This window comes from Canis aureus, chromosome 2 (assembly GCF_053574225.1).
Source record: "Canis aureus isolate CA01 chromosome 2, VMU_Caureus_v.1.0, whole genome shotgun sequence".
Taxonomy (NCBI): Eukaryota; Metazoa; Chordata; class Mammalia; order Carnivora; family Canidae; genus Canis; species Canis aureus.
The window spans coordinates 59820851-59844465 of record NC_135612.1 but is presented as its reverse complement, the minus strand read 5'-3'; the positions used below and the strand labels follow the sequence as shown (position 1 = coordinate 59844465).

The 23615-nt window shown below is 48.6% G+C and overlaps 1 protein-coding gene across 13 annotated transcripts in view; it reads right to left on the bottom strand.

Annotated features, from left to right (window-relative positions):
- Window positions 1-23615, bottom strand: part of KIAA0232 (KIAA0232 ortholog) — a 93530-nt gene that overhangs the window by 4239 nt on the left and 65676 nt on the right. For 5 of the 13 annotated variants that reach the window (XM_077874972.1, XM_077874982.1, XM_077874979.1 and 2 more), the window contains 7 exons: window positions 22466-22532; window positions 21315-21396; window positions 16013-19298; window positions 14548-14616; window positions 10148-10256; window positions 5285-5382; window positions 717-3200 (listed from right to left, as the gene is read on the bottom strand). In XM_077874972.1, coding sequence (XP_077731098.1) covers window positions 3021-3200; window positions 5285-5382; window positions 10148-10256; window positions 14548-14616; window positions 16013-19298; window positions 21315-21396; window positions 22466-22532 — 3891 coding nt within the window. In that variant the 3' untranslated portion in view covers window positions 717-3020. Of the gene's footprint in view, window positions 1-716; window positions 3201-5284; window positions 5383-10147; window positions 10257-10794; window positions 13703-14547; window positions 14617-16012; window positions 19299-21314; window positions 21397-22465; window positions 22533-23615 lie in introns of those variants that run through there. The other 8 variants (XM_077874994.1, XM_077874993.1, XM_077874981.1 and 5 more) reach the window with 7 other exon arrangements.

Here is a 23615-nt window from a genome sequence, read left to right as displayed (position 1 = left end):
TACCGGGACACACGTTTACAGGTGTCCGCAGAAGTGCTACTCAGAATGCTGAATACACAGAAAAGGAACACTCTAAATGCTGATCAGCGAGGAACCTATTAAATCTCTGTAACGGAGTAATAGAGCTATAGAAAGTTCCCTACACCTACAGTCACTGCCATGAAAGGACGTCAGAGTGAAGACCTATTTCTCAAGTTGCAGAAGAGCCGGTGTAGCATCACCCTGTGATACAGTGAATGCCCCACAGACGTTCAGCTGTCTAGAGAGGCGCTGGGCACGAATGGTAGCAGCTACCATCTCTGGGTGATGGACACGCAGATGAGTTTTCCCTTATACTTTAAAAATACACTGAATTCTCTTTCTACAATGAAAATTGATCGTGTTAATATATAGAGACTTGTTTTCCAGAACAAAAGGATGAAGTTTCGTCTACACCTATAAACAAAACTGCTGTGTTTCTTGCAGGATTCAGGTGGGAGGTGGGGTGGTGGTAGGGGTATGTTTGAGGGAAAGTGACTCATTCATCAGCAGGTGCCCCCCTCCTTTTCCAGCAAAGCAGCATGCCAGCATTTTGAGCAATGCCTGTGCGAGCTAAATCCCCTTCATCCAGAATGATGGGACTTGCGCACCTCTATCTTATCCTGGCGCAGGTAGTTAAGACAAGGCCGAGGCTCTTTATAAATGATTCTTTGCTATGATAAATAAAGACAACCAACTGTTTTTCGAATTTTTTATTTGGTGTTAACTCCACAAGAAAACAAAAAATCAGTTACTCTGGTGTACGTGAAATCAGAACAATACAACCACGGGGAAAAAAATCTCAGCCCAGGAATGGAAAACGGATACTTCAGTGCTATGGATATGCAATGCGCTTCATACCACAGTGCGTTTCAGCGTTTTGCCAACTTTTTAAAAAATGCTTTTTCTTTATGATCATCCATTCACAAAACTAAAAACCACACTTTCAACTCTGTTGCTGAAAGCCTCAGGGCTTCAGCCACTTAGCTATGAAAACAAATAAATACATAATCTGGTAGTCCCCTTGCCCATTTATAATCCACCCCCACCCCCGTGGAAGGTGCAATGTCCTCCTGCCAGTGCGTAAGGAAGTCGGCACCCTTGCCACCTGGAGCCCTGTCTTGATAAAAAGCAGCTGTCCAAAATCAACTGAGCTAAAGGTTGTGTCTGAAATATATTTATTTGGTCTCTGCTACATAAGCAACGATTTCTAGAGTGATCGTCACTGTAGTGATTTTAGGAATTTACAACTTCCAATTCTTTTTTGCCCTTGCTGTTAAATTATATTTCAGTGCAGATGCTAATCACTTTTTAGGAAGCTCCCGGAAGAAAGAAAAATACATAAAACCTTATAAAGTCTGTAAATAAATAACAGCAACATAAACCTTACACGCACACACACACACACCCGCACACACACATACACACACGCACACTCTTTAAAGTGTCAAAAGATGTGCTGTATAAAAACAAACCCTGACATGTGGTGAGATCCAAGCCAACCGTCCATCAGGTTTCTCACAGTGAGGACACACAGAACCCGGGGTGACTCCACAGCTTTGGAGTCATCTGTGTTCTCAATTACAAGATAGGCAACTGAACCCAGGGCTCAAAGCAAATCATACATTTCTCAGCCACTCCAGCTCCCAGCTAGTGAACTGTACAGGTGTACTGCCTGCCAAGATTCATGGTGAAGCTGTCTCGTCCACGTCAGGCTTTCCTGCCGTTCCTGGTGTTACAGACATGCTAAACTGATTTTACACATTAGGTTTTGTTTGTTTTTAAATAATGAGCTGGTTTAAAAAGAAAAACAATTTGGTTTTACCAACACTGCTCCTCGTAGCTTCACCTGCTGCCCAGTGGCGTGAAAACTCGAGGAGGCGGCCGTCCTGAGTGGACAGGACTCGCAGGAGATGGACTGGCTGCTGTGCCCCCACAGCAAGTGGGAAGCCAGTCCCATGAAGCCATCACACGGGTCTGGGAGAAATGATTTCTCTGCCCGCCCCCAACCCACCACATAGAACTTGCCCAGAACATTCTCTCAAACACAAAATGAGATCTATGCTCTACTAAATCACAGCCACAACGGCGGCTAGCTGCAGCAGCCAGGGCTTCTTCGGGGTGATGAGGTGGCCTTTACTACATGCCAAACCTTTGTTATTTTGAGTTCTGGAGGCTTCAACTCAACGGCGGTCACTAGAAAAATCATAATTTGCCACTAAGACCCTCACCACGAATGACCCCAAAGGGGTGTTTTGGCGTAAATGTAACTGCAACTTCAGAGGCTAGGGGTACACTCCTCCCCTGCTTTGCCTCCCCTGCTACCCTACACCCCACAGCCGTGGCTCCTCCAGTTAGCCAGAAAGTCACAAACCATAGTATCGTCCATGATATTTTGGGGGGAGAATCCTAAGATAGAAAACACAGTATTTTCTAAGTCTCTAAAAGCACACCTTGTGGTTCCTACGTCAAATGTACATGAGAGCTGATTGAATGAAGATCGTGGATGAGTCACCCATGCTTCCCTTTGGCCTTCAGAAAGGCCCCGATCCATTGCAGGGGGAGGTATTTATGTCCCAGTTCTGAGAGAACAAAGCCTAAAGGTTCCAAAGCTCGAGTCTCTGGAGAGCGGAAGTGGTTGCGGACACCGCGGTGCTAAGGTGACAGTGACCCGGCCGCCGCAGCAAGGACAGCAACCGCGGCCAAGATGCGGAAAGCAGGGATGCTTCTAGACAAGCACATGCACACCCATTCTGGATTTGACAACACAATCTAGTCTATTTCAAATAGCCAAGAATTCAACAGCTTGGAAAACAAAAAAATCTTCAACAGGATAGCTGTCCTCAACTCTAAAATAAGCAAGAAGAGAAAGATAACTGCTGATCTGAATCAGTTAATTGAAGAAGAAACCTAAGTTGTTGCTTTAGATTAACAGGCCTCACAAAAGGGTAATTTGCCATCACATATCGCTCTCAAAAAATAATTTGTACTACTCTGCAGGATTAGAGATGAGTTCGAGAAAAGAGCTCCTCTTCGCCTGGGTCCGCCCACTCGCCTCCGCCCTCTGAGCCGGAGCCCTCTGAGCCGGAGCTGGTGCTGGAGTAGATCTTCCTGTGGAAGCCGTTGGATTTTGCTCCGGCATCTCTTTCTCCTGCACACCTCGCTTCATAAACAGAAGACACCTGGGATTAAAGGAACAGTGTTCAACAGATCAAAAGCCAGACTTTTTTTCAGAAGGGCTATGTGAATACAGAGGTTATAGAGCAAATCACTGGCTTTCCTGGGAGAGCTGAAGAGTATGAAGCATCTCACAGCTTCAAAGCAAAACCCACCACACCTCAACTTCATGATCTGTGAAGGGTCCAAAGTCCTAATTCTGTATGTTCAATCCCTGAGACAAAACGTTCCACATGTGGGGGCTGCACAAAACCAACGTCCGGAGCCAACCATAGGTGGGGGCCAGGCCGAGCACACAGAAGCCACCAGGAGGTGGGCACAGCCACATCCTCCCCAGGCTCCCATCCCGGGAGAGCCCCCAACAAGCCAACTGACCAACACAGTTTCACGCTGCGGGGTACACCAGGTGATGTGGCCGACGGGGGAGGCAGAGACAGGACACACACACTTCAGACAGCTGTGGCAGGGAAGGGAGTTCTGAGAAGTGTCCTCACCGGAAGGCTAGAAAGCAAGCCTGTGCAAAGAACAGCCAGAGCTTGCCTGGGAGCCTGGGGGCCGGGCTGCAGAGCCAGAGTTCTAAAAACTCTTTATTGTGTGGGATTGTCCCCCACACACCAGATGGTCAGCATCTCTGTCCCCCCCGGACACTGAATGCAAATGGTAGCCCCTCCCTAGTCACAGTAACTACCAAGGCTCCCCCAGCCCAGGCAGAGTAAATTAGCAACACCACCCTCCCTACTCCATAGCAACTAGTAATGCTCCTCCCACCCCCGAAGTGATTAGCAAAGCCCCCTTCCCTCACAGTGACCAGCAACATGCCACCCTGCCCCCCAGCCAGTTAAGTAACCAGTGACGTCCCCCACAGTCACAGTAACTAGCAATGTCCCAAACCCAGAGTAACCAGCACCCCCCAATCACAGTAAGTGGCAGCACCCCTGTCCCCCAGTCAGAGGAACTAACAACACCCCCACCACAGAAACTAAGAACCCCCACCCACCTGTCCTCAGAGTAACCAGCACCCCCTAGTCATAGTAACAACACCCCCTACTTCCAAATGGCAGCACCATCCCTGTTGGGACCCCGAGGCAGCAGCAGAAAGACGGCCATAAGGAAGGAGGGGAGAAGAGAGGTGAGGCCAGAGGCACACAGGGGCAGAGCACACAAGGCTTTTGTGGGCAGAGTGCAGTGACAAAAGGCCATTACGGTTAGGAGCGGGAGTCGCGGAGTCCTAGCTGAGGCTCACAGCTCAGGTCTGCACTTGGCTGCATGGCTGCATGGCCTTGACGACCGGGTCCCAAGTCTGTGCCGAATGGTGGGTGCAGTGACGGTACCTGTTGGGCGCTGTGAGGACTGGCAAGGGAATGCTCAGCCTGGGGCCTGGACAGGGTGTGGGCGATGGAAGGAGGTGCAACGGCTGACCGGTGGGGCGGGCAGGGCCGGCAGGGCCGGCAGACAGTGTGTGCAGGTCACAGAGGCCAGAGAGTGGCCCCCAGGCTGGGGTGTGGCAGCAGGGGTGGGGCGGGGTGCCGCAGGGCGCCATTCATCAAGGTAGGGAAGGAGAGGCCCGTGGGCGCCAACACTGTAGGGTGCTTTGGGGGAAAAGCCCTCATAGGACATGGAGAAGAGAGATGCGTTCCCTCTGACCCATCCACCTGCCTGCCTGATGGGGGCTCCCAGGCCTGCTGGGGAGGCAGGCCTGCAGAAACCCAATGCAGCCTGGTGCCGGGGCTGAGACCATGGTGCCACACTGGGCAGGGTCCATCCAGGGAGCACCCCAGATAGGGGGAAAGGCCTCTCTGGTGGTGCCCACTCAAGGGCTTCCAGGGGGAGTGACAAGGTCCGGCTGGTAGGCAGAAGTTCCCTGTGGCAGCATGGGGAAGGACAGACTGCGGGGAGAGAGGACAGGGGTATGGGAAGCCTTGGCAGTAAGCGGACGAGTTGGGAGGCAATGCAGGCGGGGGCTGAGGGCCACAGAGCTGGGTGGCCTGGGATGGCGGACAGGGGGAGCTCCCAGGGCTCCCAGGCTCCAGCCTGAGTGGCAAGGGGGACGTGGCCGTTAGTAAGTTAGTAAGGAGGACAGTCCACTTACCCTATTAAAATCTAACAGACGCTCTTCGTTACTGGGTATGTCTTTACCATCTGGACACTCTTCTATACCATTCTCTCCCTTGGCATTTGTATAACATTCTTAATCATTTTGAATGGAGAAGGGAAAAGAGGGAAAGGGGGGGAGATTTCATTAAGACACGGTTATGAAACATACATTTTTGTTTCATTTTTTGCTGAAAAGTCAGATCAATCAGGTCTACCAACACTTTGGAGAGCTGAAGTAGTCACTTAAAGCAGACACAGTCGCAGCCAACCAGCCAGGTATGCACGAGCAAAATGCTATGCCAACTTAAAAAGTCCTTTAATAATCTGTTTATTAAGTTTTTTAAAAAAATAGGCCAGCATAACCAGACATGCCTGTTATCCCACCATGAGACATTCATTCAACACACACATATTCACATCTGTAATGGGGTAAGCCCTAGGAACACAGCATAATCACCAACAAGGCCCCAGCTCACAGGGGCGTACAGAGGATGGAGGGAGGCAGACGATGTACCATATGCGTGTTCATCTAACAAACAAACAAAGAACTTCAGACAGGAGGAAGTGCGGTGGGGAAGACAAAAACAGGGTAAGAACCTCGTCCGTTCCCCCTCAACTCAACACCACACTAAAGTCCATCTTTTCTGTATCTGCAGAATAGGGAAGAGAAAGGAAGCTAGTGGTTTGAGTAGGTGAGCAGCCCACAGAAGGAGATGGAACTGGAAGCTGGAATTAGAAGGAATCAAATCAATCACTTAGTGCAAAGGTTCCCAGCCCTGGGAGCTTAAGGCAAAGTCTACGAGCCCAAGGAGCAGAGCTTGCCTGAGATCCCAACTGAACTGGTCTGGGTCAGGGTCCAGGGGTCAGCAGTTCTGTAAAGATCCCAGGTGATTCGGAGCCACAGCCAGGGCTAACACCCACCAGGCTTAATCTACACCAGCACCCCCCTGCCCTGCCCACCCACTCCCCCAGCATCCCCTGCAGCTGCAGAGACACAAGGATGAGAGAAGAGACCGCCAGCAGACCTGATGTGGACCCTGGTTTGAATCACTGAGTGCAAGTCCTGTAACGGCCCCAACTGAGCATCTGTTTCCCGGCGCCTGTGGTCCAGCTACCATGAGGCATTCAGTGAGATGACAGGCTACTCTTGTGTGATACCGGAGAGGACAGGACCAGCACTCAGTGACTGCTGTGCCCTCCTACCATTGAGTGCTGTGCTGGGCCCCATCATACTCTCCATGACTTCTAGCCCTCTCTGCCCGCCTCAGGACCTCAAAGTTAGCAGCTCAGGTTCATGACAATTACACGGGCTCTGGGACAACACAGACGTGAGTGGATCCTTGGTCCTGCGACTCACCAGTGATGGGGCTTAGCAGATGACCATCTCTCTGAGCCCCAGCTCCCCCATCTCTGAAACGAGGCAACCATCTGCCCTCATGGAGTCCTGTGCAAGTCAGAAGAGGTGACATGCATACAGCCTCAAGGATGGTGCTGGCACACTTGCTGCTAACCAAGAGCCCGGCGTGCTCATCTGCCCTGGGCTCGCCTGACCAAGCTCTCATGGGCCCCACATGCCCAGCTAGCTAGTTACCCCAGTTACCTCCTGCGCTAGGATATGCCCCTGGACATAGCCAGATCCCACCCTCCTCCCGATCCCTGCACTTTCCTGCCCTTCTTTCAGAATTCTGTAAGTACAAAAGGAGTGTATGACGTCACAGGCCTTCGGAAAAGGCAGTAGGGATTGCTGACAACGCTCTTCAAAAGCCCCCTTCAGACAGTTCCCATGTGCTAGGTGAGGACCACGTACCAGGCCTGTGCTATGCACGCTCCTCTTCTTAAGTACCTCCTCAGGGAGGCACTATCTTTAGCCTCTTTTTACAAATACAGACAATGGAGACACAAAAGGGCTGGTCACAGCCCCAGGTCCACCAGCTGGCCGTGGAGGCCCTGGACTCTAGTTCCATTTTGTCTCCTGGGCCTATAACTGTTACCTATATGGTTTCACTGCTTTCTCTGTTAGACTAAAATAACACCCACACACTTACAATGAGCCTTCCAAACCTCTAGAGTCCAGTGCGTGAGCTGGAGAGACCACACTCGGGACAGACCCATCATGGCATAGAGCACGCAAGGCCCTTAGGCTCTGGCTGCTTGGTTCCAGGGGACCTTGTCCCCACCCCACTCTCGAACCATTCCCCCTTGCTAGCTACACTACAGGTACGCCACACACATCCTCCTTCTGCACCCACCAGCGCTAGTGCCTGGGCACCTCTCCCTGTAGGTAGCCCTGGATGTCACAGGGCTAGTGTCCCTACTCCCTCTGGTCTGTGCTGGGACATGAGCTAAACAGGAGAATGGGATCCAGTCAGCTGGCCTCTGCATTCCCAGGGCCCCGTACCAGGTAGGACTGTCGGCAACACGTGCTACATGGCCACATGTGTGAATGCACAAGGCCAGCAGGGGGCGGCATTTAGGGCTCAGGCTTCTAGGCCCGATGGGCTCCCTGCTGCAGGGTGCCCAGAGAAGCCGCCTCACTCTCAGCCTCCATCCTGCCTTACTGTAAAAAGGGAAGGCCCCCTTCCTTCCTTCCCAGGGAGGCCAAAAGCTTCCAGGTCAGCCCCTGATTCGGAGAAGGACAGGGCCTGTTATTAACCATCAGCTGCACTCTGGTTTTTCCCGCTGAGTGGGCAAGAGGCCACCCATTCTCCTGGTCAACCTGCTCTGAAGACCACACGCCCCAATGCCCACAGGCTAAGAGAGTGAGGCTCAGAACGTCACCATCCCCACAAGGCAACTGTGCAGGCATTGAAAGCACAGTTGGGAGTTGGAGGTCATTCCAAAGCCTGGCTACCATTATCTATCCACTGAGAGTTTCTCTATTTGCCACTTCACAATAAAAAAAAAAAAAAAAAGCATCGAGCATGAACCTCCCCTTACAGCACGGACCTGGGACTGAGAGCCTAGAGTTGGGACGGACTCCTTTCCAGACTAAGGCTGCCAAGACTGCCCTCGACACACTAACAAAGCCAGAACTCAGGATCTGAAAATCATCCTAAACCCCCACAGGGCCCAGTCTTCCTTGACCCCTGGTGCTGCCTGCGGCCCCATCGTCCTCTCCCTCTGGCGGCAGGACTCTGGGGCACTCAGCCTCCCTTAGCTGTGCTCCTGTTAACTCATCTGTGACTGAATGCACCGGCACATAGAGTGATCTATGTTCAGGCCAGATTTGTGCTCCCCTCACCCTGGTGCCTCCCTGGGCATTGAGTGCAAACAGCTACTGTAGAGCATGAAGCTTCTGGACCACACTAAGCCTGAGCTTGATGGCTAATGCAGGATTCTGGACAAACTGCCAAACCTGAGTCTTAGATTGTCCTCATCTGAAAACTAAGGCTGACCTTGCACAAGGTCATGGTGGGGTCTATGTAAGAGGAAAGACAAGCAGCGCTCCATAAACAATAAAAGGCGACCCAAATATCAGCTAATGGTAGAACAGCAGGTCTTTCATAAATGCGGTTAAATAAACAAAGATGCTATAAATGAACACTCCTTCTATGCTGTCTTTCTGATCCAGCAAACCTCTGGGAAGGAGTAAGGCAAGGCAGGCTCTGGGGAAGGCATTTTTGGGCTCACAGAACAGGGGGAAGCAATCAACCCCATGTCCCCCCAGTTGGCGAAGGCCAGGCTGCAGAGGGAGGCCAGTGCCAGCGTCCTGAGCACCAGAATTGTGCATGGCAAGGCAGGCAGAGAGCAACACCACTGGCTCCACATTAATCACAAATGAACTGGGAGACACAAAAAACACAAGGTCGTGTGAATACTACCAGTTTACATGCCCCTCTGGCCTTCGGCTTTAATGGCAGAGAGCCGGTCAAACGCCACAGCCCACGGTAGCCTGGGAGCCAGCCAGTAACAGTCAGGGCTGCCCTCGCCCTGGAGTGAGCCCCTAGCCTCTGCAGCCCTCACTCCTCCCCAGACTTCAGGAGTTTTTATAGCTGCTGGGTATGTCTACCTGGGAGGCTCACAGACCACAGTCATCTTCATCAAATGTGCAACTGCTCCATCTCCCCCTCCTGGTCCTCCCCTCAGGCCCCTCCTACTGCTCATGCCTCCCAGAAAGTCACTGAACAAGCCCTGGCGGTCCTCTGCGAAACCTCTCTGACCTGCTCTCAGATACTCCCCACTGCAGGGCCTGAGGCCAGGCCTCGACCATGTCCCTTCCAGAGAACCCACTTGTGGGGGGAGCTTAGAACCCTACTTAGTACCCTCAGCTTTTCAACCCCTTCTCCACTCTGCTGCTAGAACTGTTTTAAAACACACGCCTGACCTGACAGCCTCCAATCTGCAGTCTTTTCAATGGCCTTCCCTTCCTGTGGGTTAAACTTGACCTATATCAGCAGCACTCTCAAACCTCCCGATAGGCTTCCTCCGTCTGCCTTTCTGGCCTCAGCTCTAAGCCAGCTGGGCCCACTTGCCAGAGACCCTCTTGTCCTCGTGCAAGCTGTTCCTCTTACGGACTCTGCCGTTCCCCACCTTCCCCACCTGGGCAGCTTCCTGAAGATCCCCCTCACAGCTGATGACCCCTCCACCACCCCAAGATTCACTGGGATCCTGAATAGGTCTTGGCAAAGGTCGGTCCTTCTTATATGCATTTCCATACCTCTCCCCACATCAGGCTAAGGACAGGATCCAGTGCACACTTGTCTCTGTGTCCTCAGTGCCTGACAAAGGCTGGCTACACCAAGAGCCTCTTGGTAAATGCTTTTTGGACTGCTAATCATAGTGAAAGAATGCACTGCTCTCAATGGATTAGAACTCTGAATGAGTGGATGAACCAATGCCCCAGTATAGGCCTCCTTACCTTCACACTCTGGCGTAGGAAAGAGAGGAGAGTACAAGGCTTTTTCCCACCAGGTCTGCTTCTCTTGACTCCTATTCATTCCCTGAACATCAGTGTTCAAAACGGGAAACTGTTTAAACAAATACAGAAAAAAGTTTACAAACTTTCAGGATAAAGGAGAAAGTTCAAGCATTATTAATTAGGAACTACAAATCCTGGATTTTTAAATCAATGACTTGTTTTTTGTTTGTAACACTGTTCTAGACAAGGTTCATTAATTAATTTTCTTAAGATATTATTTTTTAGTAATTTCTATACCCAAAATGGGGCTCAAACTTATGACCCGGAGATCAAGAGTCACACACTCTGCCAACTCTGCCAACTAAGCCAGCCAGACATCTGAGAAGGTGAATTTAAAAAGCCAAAGTGTTCATAACATATAAAGGAAATTTTTTTAAGGAGCACTTATACTGGGAGTGGAATGAAGATCTTTAAAAAAACAAACACAATAAAATACTTACAAGTCAAAATATCCCCCCAAAATATCCCCAGGTAAAGGCAAATTTCTAGATTTGGGAAGAGCAGAGAAATAATGGAGCAGCCCTAAGTCTCCACTGGTATGCAATGCTCCAGAGAAGAGCGGACCGTCTCTTCCTTCACATGTTCTTGGGGGGGTGGGGGGGTGGGGAGGAGTCAAAGACGACGACACTGGATGATAAAAATCGCGTAGGCAGAGTTACCAAGCTACGTAGCTTTATAACCCAACTATGTGCTTTGCTGAGAACCAGAGGATGTTGGGCCTAAATATAAATAAGGCCTGTGGACACTGTATGCACCTCCTGCTTCAGAAGACACCTCACTCTGTGTTCAAGCTGAGAACCTGAGCAGTCTTAGCAAACAATGAACATCACTCCTCTAACAGGACTTCGTTCTTCTTACATGTAAATGGTCTTCCAGATCTAAGAATTTTTGATTCAATAATGTGTGTTTTTTATTATTTAACTAATGAGAAATACATCAATCCTTCATTTTTCACTTAATATAACTTGACAGAAAGAAAGACTCTTAAACTAGATACTGGGGGAAACTGTACTGTCTACCCAGAGTGGCCAGTTAACCTTCACTATGTTCTCCCTCAGCTCTTTCCAACAACAGTAGTCCATACCACGCTGTTATATAAGCAGGACAAGGCTCAGCTTCATGCAAATGAAGTCACAACAGCCAAGGTCTATAGCTAGCTCAAGGAAATTAATTGCATCTGACACATCATTCACAGAACCCCTAGACCTTTCCAGAAAGACCTTGGCTTCTCTATAAGGCACACCTACACTGTGAGATGACAACTTAGTGCTATTTGGGAGGAGCAAGAGGCCTCCTGGACAGAAAAGTTGCCCTCATCCCCAAAGGACCACTAAAGGAAGATGGACTTGGAGACAAGTTTCTACTTGCAAAGAAAACGTCCTAGGCAGCTGCGGAGCAATCAAAGTTTATTCATTCGTGCGAGTGCAGTCACACTGGTTATTGTGTGACCCTGTCCCAAGACCGTGGGAGTAGGGGCGAGGGGGAGAAAGGGAGGGTGGGAAACAGGCGAACGAGCAGGCTGGAGGGGTCAGCATGATCAGAGAGGAGGCTGGAAGCTGAGGAGACTAGAGGGGAGAGGCAGGGCCCATGCCTATTCATCTGCGTGCCTCAGGGCACCAGGCCTACACAATGTCTGCTGGCCTGAAGGAAAGGCTCGAGGGGATGCAGCTCCCTGATTCCCAAACGTCATCCTCCGCCTCCCCACCCTCACCTTGGGCTGAACCCACTGTTGAAGTCATGCCATGAAGTCATGCCAGTTTCTGCTATAGTTTTAGGATTTTTTTCTGCATCCTCCCCTTGAAAGTCAATTCCAAAGGGAGAGACTTCTTTGTCCTGTTCTGTGCTACACTGAACACATACTCCATGAACCTGCATTATCTCCTGACATCATTTCACTTCGCTAGCTCCAGCTTCCGGGTTGCACAGCAAAGAGGACCAGGCATGGCTTAAGCAACCTCTATTGGACGCATGGACTTTACTTCTAGTTGGGGAGGACGGAGGGTGGAAGGGAGACCAGACGAGGACGCAGCTATGGGTGGGCCGGGAGCCTCTGCCAGGGCACTTCTCTCCTCTCCCCCAACAGCTGCTCAGCTCACATTCTCACCTGGACGCCTGTTTTCAGATGACACCTTCGCCGAGAAGCCCACCCTGAGCCCCAGCTTCTAGGGGCATGTCCTCCAAGCAGCCCTGAGCCAGCTCTGCACCTTCCACGCCTCTGGTCCACCAGCACACAATGTCATGGATGGCATGCCATCAGGGAATGTGACCTGACCAGAGACGGCTCTGTGCCTTCCTCCACACCCAGACTAGTGCCCAGACAGAGAAGGCTCCCCGCAAATACTTGATGAATGAAACCGTGAAAAAACAGAGAAGACACAAATTTAAGCCAGAAAGCCTGACCAGAAATGTTTTTAGCAACCGATGGGCTACTCAGAAATTCTTCAGAAGCTGGAAGCTGAGTATGAATGCTCACTAAGTGCTCCCAGGTTTGGAAGACAAAGGTCATTGGTGTTTCTCTTTGAGTTCTACTCTGGGAAGAGCGTGGAAGAGTGGCCCTCAGCCACAGTCAGCTCCCACTCATCTAGGTCACAAAAGGAAAAGAAAGCCATTTGTAAATGAAGAGCTGCAGAGGGCTGCTGAGACCAAGAAGAGATACTACGTGGCCTGAGTTTGCCTTCACTGACAGAAGTACAAAGCAGTGGAAAGATCGGACACCAGGCTCAGGGGCAGCAACTCCGTCCCTCTGGGCCTATGTGTCCTTCACAGTCACAGGGAGGGGGACAAAAATCCATCACAGGTCACTGTGGGCAGTGAGGGGGACAAGGTGACAAACCAGAGTGGATGTGACACTGGCACAAGTGGGCCAGGTGCCACAGTCCAAGGACCGCTCCCGCCATCCTCTCCACTCATCAGAACTTTCTGATGGCCACAACACACTGTCCTCGGGCACACTGGCTCCTCTCCTGGACTGGGCCACAAACTGAAGACAGCCCAAGCCTTCTCTGCTTTTCTGTGCTCTAAAGCACATAGCACTAAGTTGACAATAAGAAAATGACAAGAAAGCTTTTGCCACCAACTCATGCATGAATGGGCTCCCAAGGCACACTCCGCACCTTCCATTTTCTATTTCAGAAGCCAAGAACTAACTGCTGGCAGATATCCTGCACAAGTGAGAAACTTCAAGCCTCTTTGCCTCTGCTTATGCTCTTTCTTCTGCCTCTAGGCCCCCGCCTCCTCTCCCTTCTGCCCTGGGACCCGCAGGTGTGCTCAAAAGCCTCCCTCAACTCTCACCGCTAGGCGGGCTCTCCTCTGGGCTCCCACGGCATTTCTGTGCTCACCTCCACTATGCCGCCTACCCAGTTACCTACAATTGCATTTACCCAGATGCCCTAAAACGCAAGGAACTGGCTAGGTCAATCACAGTACATCTGTCCATACAACGTAACAGTATCCAGGAAATCAAAAAGGAAGGCTGATTAGGATAAAGTGCCATTTCTGTGAAAAGAGAAAAAAAGAGGAAACATGTGAACATGTCTTTGCTTCTACGTGCATAAATACCCCTGAAAGATGTGCCAAGACGCATGCTTGCAGTTGCTGTTCAGAAGGACCTATTCACTATGATATATATACCCTCTTATAACTTCTGAATTTGCTGTATGAATAAATTACCTTTTTCAATTAAATTATCTATTTACAAAGTGGTCTTTGTAGCTAGACTGAAATCTTCCAGGGTAGGGATGGGGTCTTGTTCCTAAAGGACATCTACCTTAGTGATGGGCATGTAACAGGTATTCAAAAAATGTTTGACTTGATTGAACTCAACTTTTGAAAAGAATCCATGCTTCTGGACACCAATTCTTTTAAAATGCCTACACTTTAAGGTTTTTCTTTTCCTTTTAAGCAAACTATGCCCAACATGGGGCTTGAACTCATGACTCTGAAATCAAGAGCTGGCCACGTGCCCCTAGAATTCTTACATTTTTAGTCTGCTCTGAAACAGAGCCTTTCATAGTGACCTTCACAACTGGGCTCACAGACTGCCCTCCCCCAGGAAAAGGGAGAAGAGGGCCCCCTAGACTGCCCAGACAGTGTGAGAGTGTAAAGGCACACGCTCTGGTCCCTTCTGGCCACTCTCCCAACCTTTCTGTAGTTCATCCATCCAGGACGTGAGCTCTGCCCCAGCCCTACACCATGCCACGCCACCCAGAGGCTGGGGCTGATGGCAGTGGCTACGCCAACCCTAGGAGACAACCCCACCATGTCCTCTGAGGACTTTACTAGTGGCTGAGACCTTCCAAGGCAACCCAGAAGTCTGATAACACATAAATCCATCAACATACTAGGAAGCGAAGCAATATGGCAGTGGTATGTAGAATCTCGCTTCTTCCCTCTGTTTCTTTCTTCCCAATCTGGAACCAGGTGAAATACAAAGTACATAAAGGAACATTCAAGGATAAAAAAGAGGGGCAATAAGCAAACAGATAAAGGCTAATGACATCACTGGTTTTTGTTCTCGGCAGCTGGGTTTTCAGTGTTTCGGCGGGACTCAACTCAATGATCTCTGGGCAGGCTACTCAGACCAGGGGCCCTTGAGTCATCTGTGGGGCTTCCTCCCACCACACGCACTCAGGTCCCCCCGGTACTGGCCCCACAAGCGAGGAATGCACAGTCCATTTCCATAAGGAGCTTATAACCTAACGAGAGAAAGTACATAAATGACCCGTGAAACATGGAAAATGCAACAGAAAAAGAGGCACAGGAAGAGAAGAGAGGTGTTAGTTCTGATGCGGGGGGGGGGGGGGGGGGGAAGGGGAGAGAGGAGGAGTTAGGATGTGGGGCGGGGGGGGGGGGTGTCTGAAGAGAGCCCTGCAGTTTGGGCAGGATTTAGCTATAGCGGAGGCGGATTGAGCATGCACAGGGCCAGGGAGGGAGGGAGGACATTCAGTGGCTCTCTGGCCACAAGCAGCATGACATTCAAGCACATCCAAATGTCTTTTAATCATCTGTTCCTGAACAAAGGCCAGGCACTGTTGATCAAGTAGAGGCTGAGAAATGGACAGATCGCTGTGTTCTGTGAAACCAGTTGTTACCTTCGGTGATATTCTTGCACACTCAATTTAACCTCAAACCACTTCTTAGAGATAGTCACAAAGGGTACAAGGACTCCCATTCACAAAACTACCATTAACCTTATCTTTGACACATAACTCCCATAGCTTTAGAAATATGCACTTGGTAAAAAGCGAGGTCCATCTATATATGTTCTGTAGGAGCCTTTTCGTTGCATTTGGATTGTGGGTTTTTACATGTACTGCCATCTGTCTTAGAGAACTCTATACAGATGTCATTTATTTTACATGCAAAACCTAAGTTCTAAACTGACCAGCGTTTCGGAAGCCATGTGACAGGGTTACAACCTAAAGAAACCATCCGCTTCTGCTCGTGAAGGGCGCGGGGCCTGCTGCAGAGTGACCCAGCACCGCACAATCCATTAGCTGTGAAGGCTGCAATGCTGGCATGCTCAGTTTCTCATGATGCATAGTGCGTGCATATGAAGACAAAATTTCCTATTCTTATGATTTTACAATGTCTTTTCTCTGCAAAAGAGGTCTATTGTCTAGTTCAAATGTATGAATGTCAAAAACTATTCTAAGTCCTTATGTAAAATCATAAGAATGTACATTTTCATATGCTGAAGCTAATTTCCCAATAATTCCACCATATCTTCCATTGCCTGATGTGGCTGGTCCTGCATTCAAGTCCAACCAACTTCAATACCCCCAACACACACAGACAACCACCTACCTCTTCCAGCTGTCCCGAAGAAACTGGATTATCTTCATAAGTGGGGAACTGACAACCTGCTTTGCAACTGCAAAAATTATTAATTTCTTCCTCGCATTGTGCCATTATTTTACAATTTGCTTCTGAGCTTTCTAAAGCAATTTCCAGAGATTCATTCATGCTACATTCCAAACACTGATTCTGCTTCCCCACCGGCAGAATCCCAGCTGATTCCTCCTGAGAATCCAGGGACGTCTGAGCACTCTTCTCCATGCCAGATTTTTTTAACCTGGGGAGGAACTTGCCCGACTCCAGCTCTGATTTTCCATAGTAATGGCCTTCTTTCTCGGCATCTTCTTCCAGCGGTTGGAGATCTGCCTGTGGGTCTTCAAATGCATCAACTTGAGAAGGAATGGGAATATTCGCTTCATCTTTCTCAGATTCAAATTCCGACTCACTTCCTCCCCCTGGGGACAGCTCAGATGCCGAAATTGGGCGGAAGTGAGTCCTGGGAGAGATCCGAATGGCCCGGTACTGGGTTCTGTCAACGCCACATATCCTGGGATGAAACACTTCGCTGTCTGAATCAGAGCAAAGGATGGATTTCGGTTTAAAACTAGGGCTGAAAGAGGCAATCCCTTCGGGTTCAAACGAACACTCAACGTGAAGAACTTGGGAGAACGGATTGCTCAAGTCGAAGGAAGAGAAGGAGTACTCCAGCCCAGGATCTTCAACCTGAAAGTTACCACATGCTCCTAGTAGGTCTTCATGGAAGATAAAAGAAAATCCTTTATGTAATCCGTTTTCCCCACTCCTCGGCTGATCGTTCTGTTCGAACGACACAAAGGGCTTCCATAACTGCCTGTGACCAGGAGCAAAACTGTTCCCTGGGGTCATGAAGACGTCTGTCCCAGCTATGGTCACCACGTCGGAAGCTGCACACTGTAACAGACTCCCCTTGGCGTGGCTGGGCGGCACGACGGCCCACTCCCCGTCGCTACTAAAGGTTTTGAGCTCTCCATAAACTCCTCCGAGAATGAATGTGTTCTCTTTGTCTTGGGCCACATCCCAAGGTTTAGAGGGTGTGGTATAGTCTCCACCATCCACCTTCGACAGCTCCCCGGAAACAAAAGCTCTCTTCTCCAGGCTGTCTTTCTGCCCCTCCCACAGACGGTACTCGGACCTCTGCACAGCCTTGTGAGGCTCCCGCAGGGTCTCGGCCTCGGCCTCAACCTCCAGGCAGCAGCAGTAGCTACTGACGTCTGGCGGAAACAACTCCTCATCCGCTCTTTCCACGTCTGCCGTAGCCGATGCCCCATCTGCCATCTTTGTCCAAATGTCTTTAATAACCCCTGAGCTGTAGCCACCTCCATGTGGACCGCTTTCACCACACCCTCGTGCAGTTTCCAAGGTTTTGTGTTCCGCCTTTTGCTCTAGCTGAATACCACAGACAGATTCTAGTTTCGATTTTTTCTTGAAAACTAAGGTAGGAATTTCTCCTAGTGTTCTACTGTTTTGCTGGCAAGTTTCATCTTGCAAAAAATCTAGAAGTTCTTCATCTACATAATTCGACGAGACTCTAGGAACTACGTAATTAATATCTTCTGTGTTAAACTGTGTGGACTCTTCAAACTGAATATTTAACGTCTCGTTGTCTGAACGTGTTTCTTCTGAATGGGACCATGGGCTACAAGTTCTTGTTGAAAGATTAGAACAGTGTTCATTTTCTTCAAAGGCACTATTTTTGGTCCATATTAGCAATCTAGACTGGGTTTTCCCAAGCGTATTAGCACTAGAATCTGTATTTTCATTTCCCAAGTTGAGAGTTTCAAACGAAAATGGTAGAACAGAATTACTGCATTGCACTTCAAACACTGAAAAACACGAGTTTATGCCAGATCCTTCATTAATATCTGAAAAGAGCTCCTGATTGCCAGCAAGCAAATGCGGATTGAGTGCTGTGCTGTCCAAGATCGGAGAGAGTCTAATTGGAGAATCTCCTCCGAAACTCTCTCCGTCGGCATCGCCAGAGCTGGATGAACAGCACTCCCAAAACTGAGCCAGATTGCTGAGGTCATGCAGGAAGAAGCCCTCAGCACCCGCAGAGCTGGTGGAGTCTGTCCATATTGCACGTTCCCCTTGCAACTCCATCCCATCTAACACTATGCAACATTCTGCCTCAAAATCTGTTTTCTCTTTGCTTTTTTGTCGAATCATATTCAAGATCCGACTTTCTCCTTGCATTGTTTCTGAGGCACCAGGATCCAACATGGATTGATCAATATCCACTTCATAGAAGTGTGTTAATTCTGATAGATGAATATCATCCAGATACTTGTTGTCCTCTGGGAGAGAACAGAATGAGGTCCCAGTGAGGTCAATATCCTCATCGATAACTGCAGGCATTTCTACAAAATGACCATCAATGAAAGTACCTGCTGCGAGGTATGTTTTATGAATATTATTGTTGCTGATACAAAGACCGTGCACTGATTCCGACAACTCTTCCACTGCCTCTGATGCCAGATCACTCGTATCCTGTCGGTTTCGGTACGTGGTCTCTAGTTTACTCTTCCTACTCAAAGGAACAAAATACTCAGCGATGGGCTCGGTATACCACAGGGGTTCCTCTTTATATTCTCTGTCGTTTCTGGTCTCCAGGGACAGGTCTCTTCCTTCGGTGCTTCCAATGTCCCTTCTCGCCGGGTCCTTCAGGGGCCTCTTCCCACGCCGGCAGAGCGGCTTGATGGAGCCCCCGCCACTGCCGCTGCTGCTGCCCCCCACAGGCACGCCCCTCTCGGCCCTCTCGCTGGCCTTCAGCGACAGCCTACTTGGCCCATTTCGCCCTTTTTTGCTTCGAATTTCTCGGGTCTTGTGTCTCACTTTCACACACTTCACGGATGCTTTTAACTCTCCCTGATGGCCACTCGAGCTTGAGCCTGCTTCGCTTGAGCCAGAGGACCAGGAGCGAGGGCGAATCTTCCCTTCGGGCTTGTGTCGGATCTGCTTTTTGTACAAAGCAGGCTTTTCTTCCACTGTGCCGTGACTGAATGTGTTCTCCTTCTCGCTTTTACTTTTGCTCCGGGTTTTCTCGTGTGCAGTGGTGGGCACTTCGCTGCTTCTTTCCCTGATGGCTTCGCCTTCACTGTTGCAGTCCTTGGGGGAGGATGTGTCTGTGCTAGCTGGTGGGGCTGTGGATGATGAAGAAGAGCTAGAGTAAGAACAGACTTTAGACTTGTTCCACACAGTCATGATTTCCTGCAGGCAAACTGGTTTCTCAGACAGTGGTGGGAATGCCTCATAGTACCTGCAAAACAGAGGACAGAGTTCAGAATCAGGCACTCAGATGTGCGAGATACAGCAAAACCACCTTCCCTCCCAGGCGGGGCAACGGGCTAGTTCACTTTAGCAGTCAACATTTACGTCATCCACAAACTACCAACTTTTAAGAAAAATGAATAATACAGTGAAACATGCTCTCTGTTTAGTCACATGTATCAAGCACCTTTATTTATGTTCAGCACTGAGGTGAGCACTAAAAGAGTATTTAGAAAATAGGGAAGAGGACAGGTTTTATCTTTAAAGTCGTCGTTTTAACTAAGAAGTCACAAAGGACAGATACAACACAGAGAAAAGAATGTAATCTCCAGAAGAAATATCTGCATTTGGATCTCAGTTCACGTCATTTACTATGCATGTGACTTTAAGCTCCTCATCTGATGTCTAGGTCCACATTCTCAGCTTTGAGCCGGTGAGGACAGGACTTACCTCATGAGGCTCCTGGGAGCAGGGGAAACAGGCTGGAGAGCCTGGGCTCTGAAGCTGCGCTCCCCGATTATGAACCCTGACTCTGCCCTGACCGGGGTGACCTTAGGCATGTGACACAACCTCTCCATGGCCTGCGAAACGCAGGTAATACTATCATCCACCTCACAGAGCTGTGATAGTACAGGAATAAATGTACAAGAGGAGCCGGAATATTACATGGTGGCTGTCACCACACGAGTGTTCTCAGGAGAAATGCCTGGCATCACACAGGCCCTCAGAGACAGTAGGGGTTATCGAGGATGTTCAAGTATTCAGAAAAGAGGATGCTGGTGCAGCCTAGAACCACTAGAAAAAGTGGACCACAGCAGAGCCTTGACGCCCCAGAAACAGAGCAGCTTAGGGAGTACTACTTATGAGGCACGGGAGTCTGTATGTAGACACAAAACCGGAGGAAACCAGTGAGTACGCGAAATGCAGAACAGTAAAAGTCAGGGAGGCTGCTTTTAGAGGACTTGATGACAATGAGAGTTTCCAATCTGCCGAGAAGCTGGTAGCCATCACAGATCTCAGACCAAGACGGGTTGCCAAAGCAAGAATCTAGAGTTGGGTTGCCTACCAAGGGGACTGTCACTCTGGAGTCAACAGTCAAGGTCACACGTGAAGTGATAAAAGGCCATGTTTTCAAAGGGTCTACACCTGATTCTCCTTTTCAGCCTCTACTAGAGCTGTCTAATAGAAATACATGGTAAGCCTCACATGTAATTTTTAAGGGGTCACATTAAAAGTTTAAGAAGAAAAGGTGCAGCTAAATTCAATAATGTATCTTATGTAACCAAATACATCCATCACATTATCTTTTTGGCATGTAATTGGTAGTTAAAAATATTAATGTAATATTTTACATTCTTTTTTATACCAAGTCTTTGAAATCTGGTGAGAATTTACATTTATAACACATTTCAATTTGAAGTATAGCCACATTTCAGGTGCTAAATAGCCACACGCAACTTATAGAGACCATGCTGGACAGCACAGGTCCACACCAACCAATAAAAGATATAGTCACCTTAGGTTCTAGAAGTTCAGAAGATGCAAATAAAATGTATAGTAAGGAAGTTCTGCTTATAGTGAAGCTGATTTTACTAACCATTTACAAAGAAAGAAGAGCATCTTCAGGAAACAACCTTGACAAGGTCAATGACCTGCCCACATTTCTTTGTAAGCGGCAGTAGACACTTGGTCTCCTTGTATGTAATACACTTTCTTGCAGCTGTCTCCAAAGACTGGTGTGACTGCACATGAATGGACTTTAAATAATAACCTTGCCTGCTCCATTCATTTCACAAATATTGATTCAGTATGTATGATAAGGATAGAACCATCTTATCTACCTCTGAATTCTCAGTGCAAGCACATAGTAATTGTTCAAGTGTTTCATGAGTTATTAGATATGAAACTAAATACAAGACAATGAACAAAAACCGAAAACCACACAGCAGTTATTAGTCTGATTTTAACAAATGCACACTTTATCACTGAATACAATCTTACATACATTTCCACTTGATCCTTTGCTGTAGGGGATAATTCTGCCTCTGGAGAGGGAGACCCCTCTAACTTTTTGTGAATCTTCTCTTCTGTTATGAAACAAAAAATTCAGAAAGATTTGTCTTTTATCTAGTTAATAAATGCTCCTGTTTTTAAAGTTTCTCAAGTAACTTGTCAGAAATTACACAGGCTTTGTGGCTTAAAAAGAACTCTATACCATCTGTCCTTTTAATAAAAATCTATTTCTTCACAGCACCAGAGGGAATTCTCTAACTTACCCATAGGAACAATGGGCTGGAGGAGAGAGCTATTCACCTCATCACTGATCCAGTGCTCTAGAGGCACCTGATTAAGAGACTGAAATCCTCTATTAATTTCACCAGGAGAGAACATCTATTGAGATTCTCACAAAATTCTGCACCCATGGACTCTGCACTGCCTCATCTTGACTGATACCGATTTTAGAGAAAATCCAGTTCTCTGTTACAACATCTAGGTGAGCAAGGGCTGTGTGTCAACTAAAATAAAAGCAAAGGGCTATATGTTCAGCTTAGCTCATGGTACTGCTTTAGGTTAAAAACAAACTGTGCAAGGTGGCTCAAGGCTTGGTAGGTAGCAGAATGGCCATGAAGAGGACAAGGAGACCAAGACCCTTGACCTTGACATGGGGCTTTCATTCTAAGGGCTTGCAGAAAAGTTGCCACAAGAAGCTGTAAGGCTTCACGAATCAAAAGGACTCTAATGAGCCTCCAGACTGCCTTTCCCAAAAAACCTGAGAGTCAAGGCATAAGTTCCTTTGGAACCTGAAATACGGTGTCAACACCTTTGGGGTATGAAGATGGGAAAGAGGAAATATTGCTCCTGATCCCTAAGCTTCCATGTGAAGATGAAACAAAACATCCCCACCCCCACCCTGCCCCATGAGGGCACCTGTGGATTATGTTACTCCTTTGAGAGCAGGGATCAATCTACAAGTGACTGCAAAGGGTAACCCAGAAGCCACTAACAGCTGAAGACGCAGCATGATGCTAGATGGCGACACACCAAAAACAAAGACTGGCTTCTTGTCTTTGGCCAATTCTAGGATCTCCTGAATGAAGCCTCACAGTGCCCACAGCCCACTGCGTGCAGACGGTCTTCTGGCAGCTGTGTGCTCACCTTGCTTACTCTGAAGGTCTTTCAGCCTGGAGCAGAGCTCCTCCACTAAAGTCTCGATACCGGAGCTCTGTGTGAGAACAGAAATACACATTAGTTTCCTGCCAGGCATTCGTACACCCTTGTTTGTATGTAAAGGTTTCACAAATCTTCCACGTTCCAAATGAAATACGTTATCAATGCTTAAACAACATAAAAGCTGGAACACTACAGGTCTGCCAATCTGATCCAGTCCACGTACTTTAACAATAAAGTACACTCAATGGCACTTACGACAAAATGTGAAAATATTAATGTACCTCCCAGGATGGCCTGTCTTCCCAAGGGTCAGTGACTAAATGTCAGTCACCACTGAAAATATTTGATATCTAGGTGAGCCAGGTCTTGTACCAGACTCAGTATGAAGGAGAAAAAAAAAAACTGCAAAAATCTCACATAGCTCCTCTAGTTGCTCACAGTCTAGAGAAAACAAGGCTAAGTTTTTCTGTTCTTAAGTGAACACTGATAACTGCAACAGAAACGGCAGCATGGAGCGCACCACAGTGCTGAGCGCACACCCAAGCTCTGTTTTGTCTGCAAGGTCATGAGCAGGGTGTTAGGCTCCAGCAGACGGGGGACATCTCAGGACAGTGCCCTCAGGAGCATGAAACCGGGAGGATCACCAGAACAGCCAAACTTTGAGGAAAAATGAATGCTGGAAACAGACACCAACAATCTTTCACTATGTAGACTTTTAAACTTTAAGAATTTTCTGTTTCTGAAGGAAGAAAGAAAAATCCCTCATGGGGTACAAGAAGAGCAAACGTGTTTCTGAGGACTTTATTCAGTGGTCAGAAGTCCCTTTTAATTCGGAAGGGAGTCTCTCTTAGGTGGGCCTGACCCAGACAGGTGCGCTTGGCTCCACTCAACCCGCTGCCCTCACGGGGCCTGCAGCAGCTAAAAATAGAACTTTTCCCCCTTCACTGAACTCAGAGTGACTCAGCACAAGTATTATGGATATCCTCAACAAGAAAGCACAGAGTGCCAGTTCCAACAGCGAGAAAGAGAACACAGTGAAAATGGTTAACTGTAGACACGGACGGTTACCCTCTACCCATGGCAGATCACAGCTGTTAGTTGGGGACACAGCACAGAGGGGGCGCCAGGGAAATAG